Raw genomic sequence first — 17993 nt, forward strand, 5'->3', positions numbered from 1 at the left:
CTAAACATACGCAAGACCTTTCCCAACACCCTGCAAACAAGTTTCAATGAATGGACATTTTGGGTGAAAATCAATTTTTTTTCAAAAAGATTGACAAGTCTGTTAGGCACAATCTTACTTTACTTCAAAGTTGACAAGTCTGTTAGGTACAATCTTACTTTACTTCAAGGTTGACAAGTCTGTTAGGTACAATCCTACTTTACTTCAAAGTTGACAAGTCTGTTAGGTACAATCCTACTTTACTTCAAGGTTGACAAGTCTGTTAGGTACAATCCTACTTTACTTCAAGGTTGACAAGTCTGTTAGGTACAATCCTACTTTACTTCAAGGTTGACAAGTCTGTTAGGCACAATCTTACTTTACTTCAAGGTTGACAAGTCTGTTAGGTACAATTCTACTTTACTTCAAGGTTGACAAGTCTGTTAGGTACAATCCTACTTTACTTCAAAGTTGACAAGTCTGTTAGGTACAATCTTACTTTACTTCAAGGTTGACTAGTCTGTTAGGTACAATCTTACTTTACTTCAAAGTTGACAAGTCTGTTAGGTACAATCTTACTTTACTTCAAGGTTGACAAGTCTGTTAGGTACAATCCTACTTTACTTCAAAGTTGACAAGTCTGTTAGGTACAATCCTACTTTACTTCAAAGTTGACAAGTCTGTTAGGCACAATCTTACTTTACTTCAAGGTTGACAAGTCTGTTAGGTACAATCTTACTTTACTTCAAAGTTGACAAGTCTGTTAGGTACAATCTTACTTTACTTCAAAGTTGACAAGTCTGTTAGGTACAATCCTACTTTACTTCAAGGTTGACAAGTCTGTTAGGTACAATCTTACTTTACTTCAAGGTTGACAAGTCTGTTAGGCACAATCTTACTTTACTTCAAAGTTGATAAGTCTGTTAGGTACAATCCTACTTTACTTCAAGGTTGACAAGTCTGTTAGGTACAATCTTACTTTACTTCAAGGTTGACAAGTCTGTTAGGTACAATCCTACTTTACTTCAAGGTTGACAAGTCTGTTAGGTACAATCCTACTTTACTTCAAGGTTGACAGATCTCTTGGCTGAAAACCTTTACATGAAGGATGCTTAGCATGTGTGCAAGCTCATTTTAACTTCAATGTGTTGGCTGGAAATATACATACCACCTACTGTGAAAACTGGATGTTCTTCAACCAAGACGTTTGGTTAAACACTATATTTAAGACATTTCTTAAAATGCTTTTGATTATCACGTTTTGAATGTTTAGCATTTTTCCCGATGCAACGGTCTGCATCATCCCATCTTGTCAAGATTTGCGTAATGCCCTGATAGAGAGTAAGCTCTCCCTCGCTCTCTCGTTCATTACTAAACATCAAACTCCTTTGAAAGTAAAAATAGTCAAATCATGAAAGAGAACTTTCCCTTACTGTTTGTTCTCCTTCTTAAGTTTGCTGATGTCACACTCGAGTCCTGCTTTACAACTCTCTAACGCGACTATCTTGGAGTGTTGTCTCGCCCGCAAGTGAGGATCTACAAAATATATCACCACATCTATACGACCCAGACTTACATGTAACTGGCTGTCCATCTTTGTTCTTAGTGAACTATGGGTTCACTTCCACTAATACTACTTTCAGTTGAGTTTCAGTCAACTCAATGAACAATGAATCGACAAGGTTTTTGTAAGGAGGCGATGTGAAACTGTATCATTTTATAGATCAAATTTTAAGCTTTCCTTGTTTTTTTTGGACAAAATACTGTTTCGAAACAATAATCGATGTTTCACCCAAATAAACCTGACATCAACTTGGTGTGTGAACCGACTGTCGAACAGAAAACAATTACATGTACATGCGTGCACAAATACTATTGCTACAACCAATAATGGTTAAAAAATACAAAGAATGGTTGTCATTAGCTTTGAGTCTTCCATATTTTCTACTGATATTTGAAACGGTACGCCTTTTTATACATTGACTTAAAGTTGTTATTACACATAGCATGGTGTTAGCAGTTTACTAAACCACCTATAAGGATGACACTGTTATGTTACTCTCCATAACAACTCAAGAATAGATTGACCGAGCTCACATACAATGAGATAGCCTTTCATTTGGTTTAAAAGAAAAAACTGATGAGTTAAAACATAAGATAACAGTACTGCTTGGGTGGTATGATATCAAGTTGGGTTGAGCGACCCAACAGATATGCAGAAACAAGCTCAAACATGCCTCACACAGATGACGACGATAATAGGTGACGATGACAAGAACCATTCATGGGTATACCGATGTTTTCTCCAGTAGAAAAGGGGGTAAAATCTGCCTTCTATACAATATTATACAACAGGTGACATTAGTCCTATGTAGGGAGTTTAAAACCACCATCTACACTGTCAAACACTAACAGAGTAGCTATTATATACTTACAGATAATGTATTATACAAATAAGGTATAATATACTTACAGAGCTCGCCTGGGTTCTCTACCTTCCTTGGTGACACTTCAATAATATCTTTAGGAACAGGATTCTTAGCAATCGATGCAGCTGCAGCCTCTTTCATACTCTAAATAAACAGTTACAGAGAAAGAAACACATTAGTACCATATCAGTTGGCTTACTGATTATTAAAAGAACCGTGGTAGTATGTGCAAACACAACATGATAGAAATTCTCACACCTTTAGCCTCTTAATAAAAAGTTATTAACATATAAATATATACTACCTGAGGGAGATGGGCAGACATAGCTTCTAGTAATGAATCAAGACTCCAATTACCAAAACCGAGCCAAGTCTCTCCAAACTGCAAGAAATAAAGATAATTAGTAGCAGTTATATTTAGTAGTAGTTAATAGTTGTAAAAGTTCTTAGCCCACGAATGCAAATATGAAACATGCTAATCAACAAACTTTGAGTATCTTATCATCGATTAATACGAGCTCATCGTGATACTTCTCACTCTCATCCTTGGCTTGCTGCTGAAGGAACTGGGCATCCTTAATTCGTCCTTCGGGATTGTCAAGGGTTTTCTGCAATGAAAAAGAAATGCCTTCAATGGAACGCAGCTGGCATTCCATTGAGTAGATGATTTTACAAAATAGGATTTCCTACATACTCAAGTATAATGCTCTCCCTAACCTTTGATGTTGAAATTGGGGACAAAAAATGATCATATTATACTGCGGGTATTACGGTAGTAAGCATTAATAGTTACATGTATTTTAAGGACTATGCACACATAATTGCGCGAACATACTTGTAGACTGCGGATACGCATCTCTAGTTTCCCATTATCTCGTTTCACTTTATCAAGTAGCCTCAAGTGTGAGTCACATGGCTTAAGCACTTCTTTCTTAATCTGCAAATATAAAACCAAATCATTCAGAGCACTTTACAGGAGAGAACAACTCACATCTGTTTGTTTAATGTTTGTGTAAAGACACTCTGATTGATGATGGCAGCTTGGGAATGGATAGAGCAAATATTGTCTAAACAGATGGGTCCTGATGAACTGCTTTTTCTATAGGAATGAAATCAGTTAATCCCAAAAGAGAATATTACGTGCTATGAGAGGCGGTTGATTTTACTAGTACATAAACTACAAGTCATCATCTGCATTTTTACATAGTTTATATGAAACTTCTCCATTTTCAAGCAACAGACTCCTCAGTAATGTAATATGGTGTCATTAAAGAACAACCAGAAACTAATCAAGGCTGAGATGGTAAGTTTCCAACCAAAACAAGCGGAGAGTTAACGAAATCTGACTGCACATGATTCTACCTGAGCGCATGATTATCTATTCAGGACCTGAATGAGCACTGCATCTCTTAAATTATTTGTGTGCCATTTCAACAGAAATCCTTGTCAAGACCTAAATTCTTCAGAATACAGAAATATCAGTAGCAGTTGTAGTCAACCAAACAAACTACCTGATTCTTTAGTGCCTCCATATCTGCCGCTGGTGTCTCAGTCAGAGAAACAGAAGTAGCTGCCTTTTGCTCGGCTGCCGATTCTTTCAACTAGAAAAGCAAGTTACTTGTAACTGAAGGAACACAGCACAATCGAGTAGCATCTCAATGCACTGGCGGTGATGTTCTGTCTACGTCTTGAACATCAAACTTACCCGAGAGACTTCCCCTTCCAATCTTTCCGCTGTCTCCTTACTGGTTTGGTACTTTGCAGCAAGCTGCCTTCGGTCGGCCAGAGCTTTTTTCATGAACTCATCCAACTCAGTATCTTTAATCCGCACTTGTTCCAACTAGGGATACACAAATGATTAGTTAACGGCTGTCATCAATAAACAACAGATCAATTAGTGAGAGTTGTGACAAAAATCGTAAAACCGCCCCGATGGTAAAACATTATACTGTGATGAGGTCCACGTATTAAAAGGTGCACAGACACGCCAGCTAATGGCCTGGCTGTCAGTAGACTTACTATCTCCTTTTTGTGTTCAACTCTCAGTGCGTCAAGTGAAAACAGCAAGTCCTGCTGTTCTTTTTCCAGCCGAGCCGTCTCCTAATGAAATATAGCAGGATACACAGCCATTTAATTTATCATGTCATGAGGTCTATGATTTCATGAGGCAACAAGATTCAATGGCAATTGTTAAAAGTAATCTTTCTAAAATCTTTGAATTTAAGGACAGACCTCCGTGACCTTGGCAAACACGTAAAAAGCAAAACATTGTCTAGCAAAGAAACTGACCTTGAGACTGAAAGTCTACGCTAGTGCCACCCAGCATTAAGCTAGGGTATCGCAAGGAAACTGATTTAATATATTTGGTGATAAGTATAAGATTTTGTTCAAACAATATTTGCACTTAGTTCTTTTAAGGAGGTCAGAAACCATATGTTATATATTTCTAAAAACATGGTCAACCCATAAATCATTACAGTGATGCAAAATGTGTGCGCCATTGATGGGCCACAACTTTATCAGAAAATATATATACAAAAGTAAATGAATGTTTAGGATGCGATTGTAGCATCTGCTGAAAAAAGGACGGAAAAAAGCAACTTTGTAAATGAAAACAGAATAGTAACGTGTGAACATGCCTTTAAACAAGTAATTTTAGAACAAAAATCCTGTATTTAGAAAATTAGATTTATCTTCTTATTGCCAATGGCTTTCCAAAAACCAAAAGCCTAAGGCTGCAATATTACACAAGTCTGTCATTGGCTTTAGGAGTAATCTGCACTTGAAGTTATCTACTTGAGCTTATTATGCTGGATTATTGTAAGCTCATCTTTAACTGGTAGCAATAGCAGAAAATGGAAAATCCAGTTATTTTATTAATGAACACGTGACGGAGTTGTCTAAAACCAGAGTGCCTATCCTTAACTTTAGATGAACAACGATTACCAAAATACCTCCTTAAGATGCATTTTCATCAGCGCAAGTTCATCATCCTTGCTACTCAGTTGTTGCTCCATCTACAGATACAAATGAGAGACATTACTTCATTCCCTCATGATACACACCACTCTTTAATAATAAAAACAAAATCCTACCCTTCAGCTTCAATATTCGCTAGTGAGAAGGTTAAAGCTCATCAAACCCACCTCACTCAAACGCTGCTCCAGTGTTGATGCGCTTTCCTCCTTCTTAACCAGCTCCTCAGAGATCTACGTATGACACAGGACCACATGTTGACTAGGAGTATAACAGAGTCAGCAAACTGAACATCCTCTAAACTGTTATCAACATATTCACTCGCTGATCCACCAAACAGCAGCTGCCAACTTACCTTCAACTTATCTTCTAACAGATTAGCGCTGACCCTCTCCTTCTCTTCTAAACTTAACTTCAGCTCTGCGACAGCGAGCTCGTGTGCTGACTTCAGCTTCTCAAGTTCACACTCGTGAGTGGACTGAAGATTAGCTAATGCGTCATTGTGATTGGCTGCTTCACTGTGATTGGCTAGTTGTTCCTCTACGAAATAATCTAGATCGGGCTAACAAAAGACAACTCTTGAACAAGATAGAGTTACAACCCTGATCGGTGAGAGAACACAACATAACTGTTAATCAGTGCCATTTCCAAGCTATGCCTCTGTAAATGCCTATCTGTGTCAGAGGTATACACGGATCAACATCAGCATGGTGATGCACACACAGGAAATCAATGAACATTTAAAACTGTTGCGCAAATTTCTAGATGGACTCACCAGTTGTAACCGACTGATGACCCCTGGCTGAGGTTAGCCCGAGTTCCTGCTCAGCCCTCAACTTCTCCAGCTGCTTTTCATGTGACTCCTTCATCTCCTCCAGCTCCTTTTGTCCAGCAGCTATCTCAGAGATAAGTTTATCTTGCGCTGTCTTCCACTCAGAAGTTGGTATAAAGTGCAAATGCTCGCATTCCATTACAGGGGCATCACACGATCCACACACATTTTCTTTTGTTTTGCATACAGTCTCTTTGATGACTTTAAACTAGGAAGAAGACAGAAACTTGCCGTTATAAAAGGGAGACAACATTGCCTAGTAGTCGGAGAGCATCATCAGTCAGCTGATGGAATAACCTCTAGTTATATCAATAAATAAATACAGTGGAACCTCGGTTCTCAAACACTTTGGTTCTCCACTAACTGGGTTTTCGATCAAAAATTTGAGATTTGTTCGTCTCGGATCTCGACCAAACCAGAACATGCGCATTTGGATTAAACGTTCGAAACAGCTCCGGAAACAGCATGTTTATAAGTTTAATGACGTTGTTATGAGCCACTTTCGCAAGGCTCTCAAGAAAAAGGAGAAGTTTCGTGTCATTAATTCTTTACAAAAAGGAGCCATCTGGCAGGACGTTGCCTCTACCAAAGAGATTTTCTATGAACACAACTCCTCCAGTCGAGTTACCCAAAATTGTTTTGGAGAAGGATTCTTCTTCAAAGATGTGAAGTGAACGTGCCATCGCTGTTTCTATTTTGTTTTTCACATGATTTTTGATGTAACTAATCTGTTGCATTTTTTTGCTGTTTCGTTATTAATTTCTGCGATTTTTGGTATTGTATCGTAACCTTTAATGTTTTCGATGTTTTAAGAGCAAAGCATACGAAATGTTTACTTTGTTTCCTTTTTTCATCATCATAAATAGAAAATCTTTTATTAAAGTTAAACACGATCTATATCTACCCATTTTTATTTATAGTATGCAGTACAGTTTATGGTGTAAAACAATAAAAAATACTTTACTTACGTTGTTAAATCGACTTGGAACGGATTCGAACTTACATATATTAATTCTAATGGGAAAACCTGTTTCGGATCTCGAACATTTCGGTTTTCAATCAACCTTCTGGAACGGATTGTGTTCAAGAAACGAGGTTTCACTGTATTTGGAAATAAATTAGCAACCTCAAACTCCAATTTCTGTCTTGTCAATTTATATATATTTCTCAAAATTTGTCATGTGTGCATTCGTGTATTCGCAACTTTGATTGTCCAGCTATAGCTATTATTTTAGCATTACGCCCACACGTTACGATGCCCCTGTTAAGAAATTTCAATCTAAGGCGTTATCATATTCGATATACCGTAACCACACGTTAATTATTTTAGTAATATGCCCACACATTACGATGCCACTGTTAAGAAATTTTTGTTTTGTAAGCTTCAATTACTATATGTGGAGTCAAGGCCAACTATTCTCGCGCAGACATTTATGGGAAGAGCTTCGAAATTCTCTCCGTTCGGTCAGACAAAGACAGTACGATATGTCATTTATACATTTGTGCCGGTATTAATTGTGTAGTTGTTTTTGTAATGTTTTGTGTAGTTGAAATAAATTAAGAGAAAAAATAAACAACTGTGAAGGTTTTCAAACTTTGTCGAATAACTGTAACTTTTAAGCTTCATATCATGAGGGAAAGTTTTTTGTTCAGGTCAAATAAATTGAAAAAAATAAAACAACTATAAAAGGGTTTAAATGTAAATGTGAAATAATTAGCTAGTAATAGCCAAATTAAGTCTGTTTTGCTACAATTACAATAAAATATGATTCGGTAACGATACAATTAATACGAACTGAGAAAAACAAATAAAAATCCTACATTTGTTGAATTAATAATAACAATCCTTGCATAGAAGTGTGTATAAAAAGATTACTGTTCCATCAGAAGCTATCTATCAAAACCTTTCTCATGATATGTAGTTTGAAAGTTGGCATGGCAAATGGTGTTATGTCAACTACAAATCAATTTTATGTCCAAAGACTTTTATTACCCGGGCAATGCCGGGTAGCACAGCTAGTATTTACTAAAAACGCATCTACTAGTAGAATCTGCAAACTCACAAAAATAACCTAAAACACCCTATTAGACTTCTAAAAAATAACATATATTCCTTTTTTTAAAATAGAAAAACCTATTAAAAGTATTGGAACAAAACTTATTGAAAGAATGATTCCCCTACACTCCATCTGAGGTTACTCAATGCCCAAGCTATTAAAATGTACTGTAACTTCCCAAATGTACTGTAACTTCCTCATTCAAGTCACTCATATTATTAATTGTTTACCGGTAGATCATCAAAAGCTTTTTATTTGACCATATATATTCAAATTCAAATGTTAACTGCCCTAAAAGCTTTTTTGGTGAACACAGAACTTTCTCAAATAATAACATCTATTAGACTTAATTCGTTGAATTCACTGCTCCTAAACACGCTGTCACCTTTACATTCTCAAGTTTAGAGATTATGAGTGATGCATGCTAAGTTACTGGCTAAGTCTTCTGCAGTTAATCAACTAAGCTGGTCTGACAACAAATTTGACTAATTAATAATACACGCAGGCCTTACTACCGTCTGGGATGTATACTGATAGTCGATCTTAAAGAATAGAGAAAGTGTGATATTATTATGCTTTATTATTGATCTTGAGGTGTTGAATGATGTTCTAAAAAAAGAATCAAGGAGATCAACCCACCAGAAGCTGAGATATAGCCAGCCAAACACAGGTCTACCTAATAATGAATCAGAGGAAAAACCCTTCAAAAATCCCGAGAATTGTGACGTATGAAATCGACTTATTGGACATGTGCCGGAGTTGCGTACCGTTACCCCCGTCACGCTTACTGATTGTTTTAGGCGACGAGATGTGAAACGCTTCTCGCGATAGTAAAGAGTTTACAGACTAGCTCTGGTTTTTCAAGAAAACCAAGCAAACATTGTGTGGTAAAGGCATTTGCCCACAACCCCTCGCCATGATTTTTCAAAACAGAAGAGCAGATTTTGACTATTGTGCTTCAAATTTTAACTCGATCTCTACGGATATGCTCCGAAGATCCTCTGTTCAACAAACGGCGCGTGTATAGTCTATATTATACTATATCCGTGATTTGCAGTTTGTTTATGTTCGCAGAACAAGAAATGGGAATGTGAATTTCTGTTCATTCATCATCTTTTTACTGTGTACGTACTGCAGCATTCAGTTGATTTTCATGATTATCGTCACTATTAACAGACTGTAAGTTCACTACAGCCATAATTTTAAAAAGAATAACTTAACCGTGCTGCTCTTGCTGTAAGAAAAGAAAACGATAACTTGTGATTTGATTCTTCTATTTATCTATTATCTTATCTATGATTATTTTTTATGATTAATATAATAATCATAATGCATATTATACAAAATAATAATACAACTGCGTATAGAATAAATGATGTAACTAATATAATTTGTAGAAAATTATAAATGATAACTGAGATTGATGATTGATTTAATTGATTCCATTTATTAGCTATCGATAAAAAAAATCTGAACAGCGCTAAATATGAGTATGAATAGGGAAGCTAAGTGGGAGAACAACAAAACTGAGCTGAACTAGCAAGTAGCGAAATGTTGCGAAATAATATATGTGTGTAATTATTTCATGCTAAAACTAATCTACACGTCAGAGGGACTGGTTGGGAATTCTCAGAGCAATGATTGTTAGGCCCAATTTGATTGTTCTATACTTCCAGGGATTAAACCAATTAAAACGCGGTGATTGTTATAGGAGAGCGCATTAGTTGGCTTAATTGACCAATGGCACACAAGTCGATTTCATACGTCATATATTGATGCTAATATGAGTATTACCGAAACACTTATGTATTTTGGTAGACCTGTGTTTGGCTGGCTATATCTCAGCTTCTGGTTGGTCAATCTCCTTGATTCTTTTTTAGAACATCAGTCAACACCTCAAGATAAATAATAAAGCATAATAATATAACACTTTCTCTATTCTTTAAGTGATTCGACCAATTCTCTAGCGATGAATGTCTTCTTCTCATTTCACCTTTTTCCTTATAGACTTTTATGAAATTGTTTATTTTCAGAAAAAACGCAATCCTTTTGAGGTTTGAACGTTTATAGCAGCTGTAATGTGTGTTGTTTGCTTGAACAAAATAAAGATTTTTCTGAGCTCTGCAGTGTTGGTTAAACACGGAATGTTGAGCAGTTCGCAAAGCCAGCATGCTATAGTACAATAACGGTAATGCGTTTATGACAGTTATAGCAGAGTTGGAGTACATTCGCAGTCGATAAGAAAAAAATCTACTGATGACCTGCAAGTTCTGCTATCCCAGAAACAGCTGCTGAAGTACCCTACCTCCCTTAGACGCGAGGTCATCTCTCCAATTTCCAGCTCTTTGCACGCCAACTGTTGCTCAATCTACAATCAAGACGCAAATGCATATTTTACTGGTCTATTACCGATTATATCTCATTATAGAGCGACTTCGAAAATATCTTTATACACATGTACTGCAAAATCTTTATTTGAATGCCATGACGCTCTATTTTTCAACCCTTTCCCTATTATTAGTGGCTGTCAAATAGAGGTGACATTCAAATAGAGGTTGGTGTTGTATTTTCAAATAGCACATCAGTTTTGGGAAAATAAATTTAACCTTTTTACGGGTTAAAATTATGCAGATTTATAAAGGAATCTTGGACAAGTTAAAAAGTAAGTTAGCAGATTCATTGCATCCAAAAGGTTTGCCTATATTTTGCCCTCTCCACCTGAAGGAGAGGGCAAAATGTTGCCTATATTTTGCACTTTCTTTCGGGCAGAGCGACATTAACCCTTTTGGATGCAATAAACATGCTAACTTACCTGAACTTGTCAAATATCTCTAAATAATCATGTATATGGAAGCTGAAAGATATCTCTACCAGTTGATATCTATTGCTCTCAATTAACCTGTGATGATACCATAGCCAGTGCACTGCTTTGCAAATTGTTACAGCTTTGAGTTTCATTTCATTCTAAATTTGCAAGCATATTTTTATTTTGTATCTATATTTATCATGTGGAATAAAAGCTCATTGCAATCATTGAAATGTTTGCAACAGTTTGCAGCCAAAACTAGCTTTTTATGCGCAATAAAAGAGGAGGTATGAGAGTTGATCCATAGTAAGCCTAGATAAGATAATCGCTAGGATGCTTTCAAATAATAGGCTTATATATTATCTATTATATATATACTAAACTTAAATTTATATGTTATATAATAATAATTTATCAAATGCTACATATATATATATTTGATAACAAGTGCCATAAATGAACCATATTTATAATACACTTAAAAAACAAAAATTATCATGTTTTAAACAAAAATATTTGCATCATTTGCTTGGCCAGTTGCATTCTGGTTGTTGCTTTTGATGGAACGAACATCTTCTGGCTGTTCAATACTTTCCACAGTGTCTTCTGACCTCAAATCTTCCTCTGCACTGCTGAACTAGTCAATGTTAGCGTCCAAATAATTTTTTAGCCGAGCACAACCTTTATGCATTGCATTATCACAAGTAATGATAAATCTTTAGTCGCATGGGCACTAAGCACAACTTTTAGCCTAAAACTAGTCATTCATATACCACCATATATATAAACTGTTTTGCATGTACGTCAAAGTATTAAACCCGTGTTAAACAAGGAACTACTACTAGCTTGATATAGTTATTAATTATTTCTAGGTATTGCTTTCAAAGTTTTAATGAAAAAAACCAAAAATCTTGGAAGTTGGAAAACGGACTTCAATACGAACAGTAACAACAACATAATTAATAGCTAATGATGCCACCGAGTCATTGCTAGTACAAGTTTGTGGACACTTTTGTTCACTTACTATCCTAAGTTCACTAAGATCAAAGAATGTCAAAGTGGAGGTCAAATGGAGATGGCGTTTAATTCGAGGTTTTACAGTATCTACAGTTAGACCCCGACATGTGGCCCCTTCTAGATACAACATTTTCAAAATATAACCTAAATTTTGAGTAAATCATCGTATTGACACGTTAAGTGCTTTCCAACTTTGGTGTTGAAAGTCCTTCAAAGCACCTTTGGTAATCAGCACATACATGGCATTTCTCTTTAGTTGTAAAACCATTGGTATCGAGATGAAAAAGCAATGCTTTTTTGAGATGGAAGTAATATTTTTTGAGACGGAAGCAATAATTTCTCAGAGAATAAAACAACAAATAATAAAAAAGACATACGAAAATATCTTCAGGCCTTTAAAAGAGTTATGTTAACAAAACCAGCAAAAATAGAGCGAAGTGTGCCGTTGGATAGATAGATATATAGCTCCTTTATGTACAGTGAGAGAAGATCTATCTATGGTGTGCTGTTTCATGTATCATTCATCGATCAACTCCATAGATCTACTCATATCACTTCGTCTGAACTTATATGTTCGAGTAACAATCACCAGACAAAGGGTTAAAGTTCATCAAACCCACCTCACTCAGACGCTGCTCCAGTGTTGACGCTCTCTCCTCCTTCTTAACCAGCTCCTCAGAGATCTATGTATATAACAGTGTACACGTTGACTAGGAGCATAACAGAGTCAGCAACCTTAACATCTTCTAAACATCTTCTTATCAACATATTCACTCGATGACCAACCAAACGACAGCTGCCAAGTTACACTTACCTTCAACTTATCTTCTAACAGAGTGGCGCTGACCCTCTCCTTCTCTTCTAAACTCAACTTCAGCTCTGCGACAGCGAACTCGTGTGCTGACTTCAGCTTCTCAAGTTCACACTCGTGAGTGGACTGAAGATTAGCTAATGCTTCATTGTGATTGGCTAGTTGTTCCTCTACAAAATAGTTGATAAGTCTATAATAAAACAAGTATTACTTTGATTAACAGCTCGCTGCTAGACAAACGGTTGGAAGCAACTTACGACAAAGTATTTGCTGTCAATGGCACTGGGAAATGTGAAAAGCTAACTAAAAATCTCTTTTTGTTTAAAATTTATGTGCAAAAAATGTTATATTTAAAAGGTGTAAAAAGACAAACAAGCTCCAAATATTAAGATAACCATGGACAGTTAAGCCTTCAGATAAAGTGAATCCCTAAAAATCTTAGTAAATCAACATTTATTTTTAAAACACCCCAAGAATGAATAAGACAATTATTGTAATATTGAACAGGCTTAATAATTCCAACGACTAACAGCAACACTCAAGCTCTGTAACAAATTAAATGGGTTTTACAAGCTGTAACAGTTCTTATCATTGGTAAGATACATTGAATGGCATTTTAATTTATGTCACTAATAGTCTTTTATCAAGATCAATTGTGTTACTTTGTATAAATAGGCAACAGGCCCCACCATGGCTGTGATGCACTTAAAAGCAACCAAATGAAGATGCGTTGGGTAACTTAACATATAATTAAATCTACATTGATAACTTGGCAGCACGGTGGTTAATGACAGAATGATATCAGACGACTCCCAGATCTTATCCTACCTACAGTATGGAGCAAGAATGTTAATTTCAAAATGGTGTGAGATAACACCTAAAGGCTGGTTCAAACTACGCCGTATCTCGGCGTTTCCCTTTCGGCGTTCATCGTCGATTATGTGAACCGTGAATTGATGGCATCGACGAAGCATCGCGGACACGTTGGAAAAGTTTGCAGATGCCAAACTTTCCCGATAGTTCGCGGAGCGTCGACGACAGCACGTGTAATGTGAACCATTTCGGTGAAGCCAATTCGCGATCGCGGATAGCGTGGTTTCTGTTTATGATAGTTGCTGCGGGACTATACTCCACTCGTTGGACTAGCAGGAACCAGACACACGACAAAGTTTTTTTATACTGACTCGTTTTGTTTATGATAAGTGTATGATAATATTCTTGTAAGGCCCATGTATATTTACTCACCGAAAAAACATTTCACGGTCTTCATTGCGCAATGTATATTAGAGAGCGTTAAATTGTCTTCTTGATTTCTTCTCTTCTAGGCTGGACCCATCCACCATCTTTTTGTATTCCTCCTTCAGATGTAAAGCTCTGCTGCTGCTGTCTAAGCCGGTTTCTTCGTCTGAGCAATGTTAAGACAAGTACTTTTTTTAGTTTTAATTTTCTATCCATCTTCAACAAAAGCGCTCACTCGATGCGCGTGGTAGTAGCTTTTGCTACTAAACCGAAATGCGAATGTTTACATGCGTCTCAATGGTCTGTTATTAATTAGGCCACGCCCATCGCTGACGCTTCGGTGATCGCGTTATATATGAGAACGTGATGTCGACGACTGTTCCCTGATACAAACGCGGATGGATTTGTGCTAGTGTCAACATTGTCATCATCGACAATCACCGAAGTATTACGGCATCAACGCCGAGATACGGCGACATAGTGTGAACCAGCCTAATTCTAGTCATATTTAACATTATCGAACCAAGCGAAGCCACTTCTCACCAAATGTAACAGACTGTGGACTTTTGGCACGGGTTAGCCCGAGTTCCTGCTCAGCCCTTAGTTTCTCCAGCTGCTTTTCATGTGACTCCTTCACCTCCTCCAGCTTCTTTTGTCCAGCAGCTATCTCAGAGATGAGTTCGTCTTGCGCTGTCTTCCATTCACAAGTTGGTATGAACTGCAAATGCTCGCAGTCCATTACAGGGACATCACAGGATCCACACACATTGTCCTTCATCCTGGATACAGCTTCCTTCACACATTCCAACTACAAGATACATAACAGCAATAGGATGATAAGAGTAACACCTTCTACTAAAACAAGAGAGACAACGATAGATACATATCACTCAGGATTCATGGTCTGCTGTAACAGAAAGTAGCACGGGTAAGTGTAATGGAGCCCACCTCATTCAGCCGCTGCTCTAATAGCGATACAGTTTCCTCCTTCGTAACCAGCTCTTCAGAGATCTACAAATATTAACTCTAATTATGATAACTCTAGAAAGTATTTCATGTTTATATTCTAGCAACTTACCAACCAATCAAACTACTCATATAATTTCATCTTAATTGATCCGTTCAAGTGATGATCATAAGATGAATGGTAGCATACCTTCAACTTATCTTCTAACAGAGTAGCGCTGACAATCTCCTTCTCTTCTAAACTCAACTTCAGCTCCGCGACAGCAAGCTCATGTGCTGACTTCTGCTTCTCAAGTTCACACTCGTGAGTGGACTGAAGACTAGCTAATGCTTCATTGTGATTGGCTAGCTGTTCATCTAAAAAATAGTTGATAACTCTCCCATAAAACATTTATTGCTTGGATTAACAGCTGCGGTGCTAAACAAACGGTTGGAAGCCACTCACAACAAAGTATTTGCTTTCAATGGCACTGGGAAATGTGAAAAGTTAACTAAAAATCTATTTTTGTTTAAAATTTATGCACAAAAAATGTTATATTTAAAAAGTGTCAAAGGACAAACAAGCTCCAAATATTAAGATTAGCCATGGGCAGTTAAAGATGTGGTTGCGTCAAAAAGGTCGATTTAATGAAATTAAGACCAATAAAAGGCTAAAAAATCAGCTACAATTTGATGTCATTTTTGACTTTGTAGGCTAACCATGTCCAGAGATATATGCGTTTGAGTGAGGCCATCTTTTAAAAAGCTCAGATTCCAGTGGGTGCTTCATTCGTGACGGAATGAGTGATACATGTGAAAAGAGTCCACAAGCGATAAATATAAGATCTCTTCTTTAGCCAATCATCAGGACGAAATTTTTATATAGGTCACGTTAAATGTAATCGTTTGTAAAATGAGTCGTCTGTGATGTCGAAGTCTCGTTGTTAGGGAGATTACTCTATTACTAGTTAGTTACGCGCATCGATTACTAGTAGATTCTAGTAGCTACATGCATCGACATATTTATTTTACATTAATCATCAGACAGGGTATGGTTAGAGCAGACAGGCGTCAGCAGCGTTATGCTGCAGAGGAAGATAGGAGAATGGAGGTATATTTATCTTAAACTTTGAGTATCCTATACATATATTCTAAGCTAACAGTAATAATTTTAGTACTCATGAATACGTACATTTTCTAATAAGTAACATTATAACTTGTTGCTATCACGAATCATTGCTGCATAACTTTTTAATCGTTTCACAGCTTTTAATCATTTCACCTAGCTATAGCATTTTCTTTGACATTTTTAGCTAGTAAATTAGATTTATGATTAGAATTTATGTTCAGTGTGTAAAAAGTGAGGAAAATCGATTGATCAATGTTTATCTTCAACTCTCAGAAACAGAGCTTCGAATTGTTGGCTTGGCGTATTTATGCTTTTGTTAAACATTTATTCGTTTTGAAAATTACACTGGCAATCTATCTAACTCTCAGATTGAAAGCTTTCAGTAGATACGCGTTAGAACGACATATTATTATTGCATTTGTTTTAATGTTGCAGGATGTTTATGTTTACAGGTTCACTAGCGGAGCAGTCGTGTCGGTCTGGAAACTGCCATAAATGGGAAAAAGAGACACGAATGTGTGCTGCACAAACCATAATATGTTTTGTTTGAGTTTGCTGCAGTAGATTAATTTGTCCTATTACATGTATATGAACTGAAACTATGTGAATGGCCACGACTTGGATGAATGTTTTTAATAAAAACTTTGTACTGCGATGAAAAATTTTAGCTTGTAAAAATTATACAATAAAATAATACTGTTGAAGACAATGCAAAACATGATTTGCAGAACATACTGAACACATTACATTATAGCCTTGTTATCATCTGTGCTGAAATCTTATCTGATAGATGGAATTATGAAGTGTAATCAGAGCTGTATTGACAGGTACTTTCGAATAGCTCAACTCAATACCAACGGGCCAAATATTAAGTTCAAAAAACTTTATGCTTCACCCAACTAAGTGAAAACAGCTGAGTCCACAAACCGCCAACCAGGTGCAATAATGGTTTTATTAACCCATTGCCAGAATCGGTGGGTTAATTGATTTCAATGAACTTGACGTTGTTTTGCGTTAACATTTCGGTCAACTCATAAAACCATTTGTTTTGTACTTGAATTAACTAAGAAAATGGACCAGTAAAATTTTCTACAAATTGATCCTAATAATGACTAGATAACGCAGACTATACGTGACTTTTTGGGATGCAGTTGGTTTCGCCATATATTCAAACATATTATTTTCAAATATGGCGGCGTGCCTATTTTATTTAGTAGTTAGTTTCCGGTGTGCGTGTAGCAATTGAGAACTTAGCTGATACAAAGGCCATGATGAAATAAGCTAACTCGATGACCTAATTACCATAGATCGGTAGAATTGGTAGTCGGTGCTCAACTGTTTACACAGCATTTAGAGGAAGTTAATATGACAAGTTTTCAATTTCCCTTATTTGAGGCATTTGAAACATTCATAATAATGTATCAGTAGCTAGATTTAAAATTTTATTTTCGCCAACATGAACAAATACAAAATAAAATATATGCCAATAGAGCCGCATAGGACTAAACTTTTATCGCATTAGCCGATGTGAATATGAGAGATAGAGACAGGATGTATCACGCGTTACATCATTTTGGGCAAATCTGGGCATGTTTTTTTTTGGCCTGAGCGTTTTTACTGCAATCAATTTTTTTCGATTTTAATCTTAAAATATCTTGACAATGAGATAGCCTAACACGACAAACAAAATATCAACTGATAGACAAAAAATACTTTCTTTTAAAATCAACTCAAATTTGATGCAATCACATCTTTAAGCCTTCAAATAAAGTG

At 36.4% G+C, this 17993-nt stretch overlaps 1 protein-coding gene across 1 annotated transcript in view; it reads right to left on the reverse strand.

The window, feature by feature from the left end:
- The window catches only part of LOC137405291 (kinesin-related protein 4-like), a 46559-nt gene that overhangs the window by 6942 nt on the left and 21624 nt on the right, over positions 1-17993 (reverse strand). Inside the window, exons 25-39 of the mRNA XM_068091520.1 lie at positions 12911-13077; positions 12717-12779; positions 10579-10641; positions 6160-6424; positions 5740-5924; positions 5555-5617; positions 5363-5425; positions 4428-4508; positions 4114-4248; positions 3920-4009; positions 3244-3345; positions 2897-3016; positions 2713-2790; positions 2453-2552; positions 1413-1515 (exon numbers count right to left, since the gene is read on the reverse strand). Of these exons, the coding sequence (XP_067947621.1) occupies positions 1413-1515; positions 2453-2552; positions 2713-2790; positions 2897-3016; positions 3244-3345; positions 3920-4009; positions 4114-4248; positions 4428-4508; positions 5363-5425; positions 5555-5617; positions 5740-5924; positions 6160-6424; positions 10579-10641; positions 12717-12779; positions 12911-13077 (1678 nt within the window). The remainder of the gene's footprint in view (positions 1-1412; positions 1516-2452; positions 2553-2712; positions 2791-2896; positions 3017-3243; positions 3346-3919; positions 4010-4113; positions 4249-4427; positions 4509-5362; positions 5426-5554; positions 5618-5739; positions 5925-6159; positions 6425-10578; positions 10642-12716; positions 12780-12910; positions 13078-17993) is intronic.

The sequence above is a fragment of the Watersipora subatra genome, chromosome 9 (assembly GCF_963576615.1).
Source record: "Watersipora subatra chromosome 9, tzWatSuba1.1, whole genome shotgun sequence".
NCBI lineage: Eukaryota > Metazoa > Bryozoa > Gymnolaemata > Cheilostomatida > Watersiporidae > Watersipora > Watersipora subatra.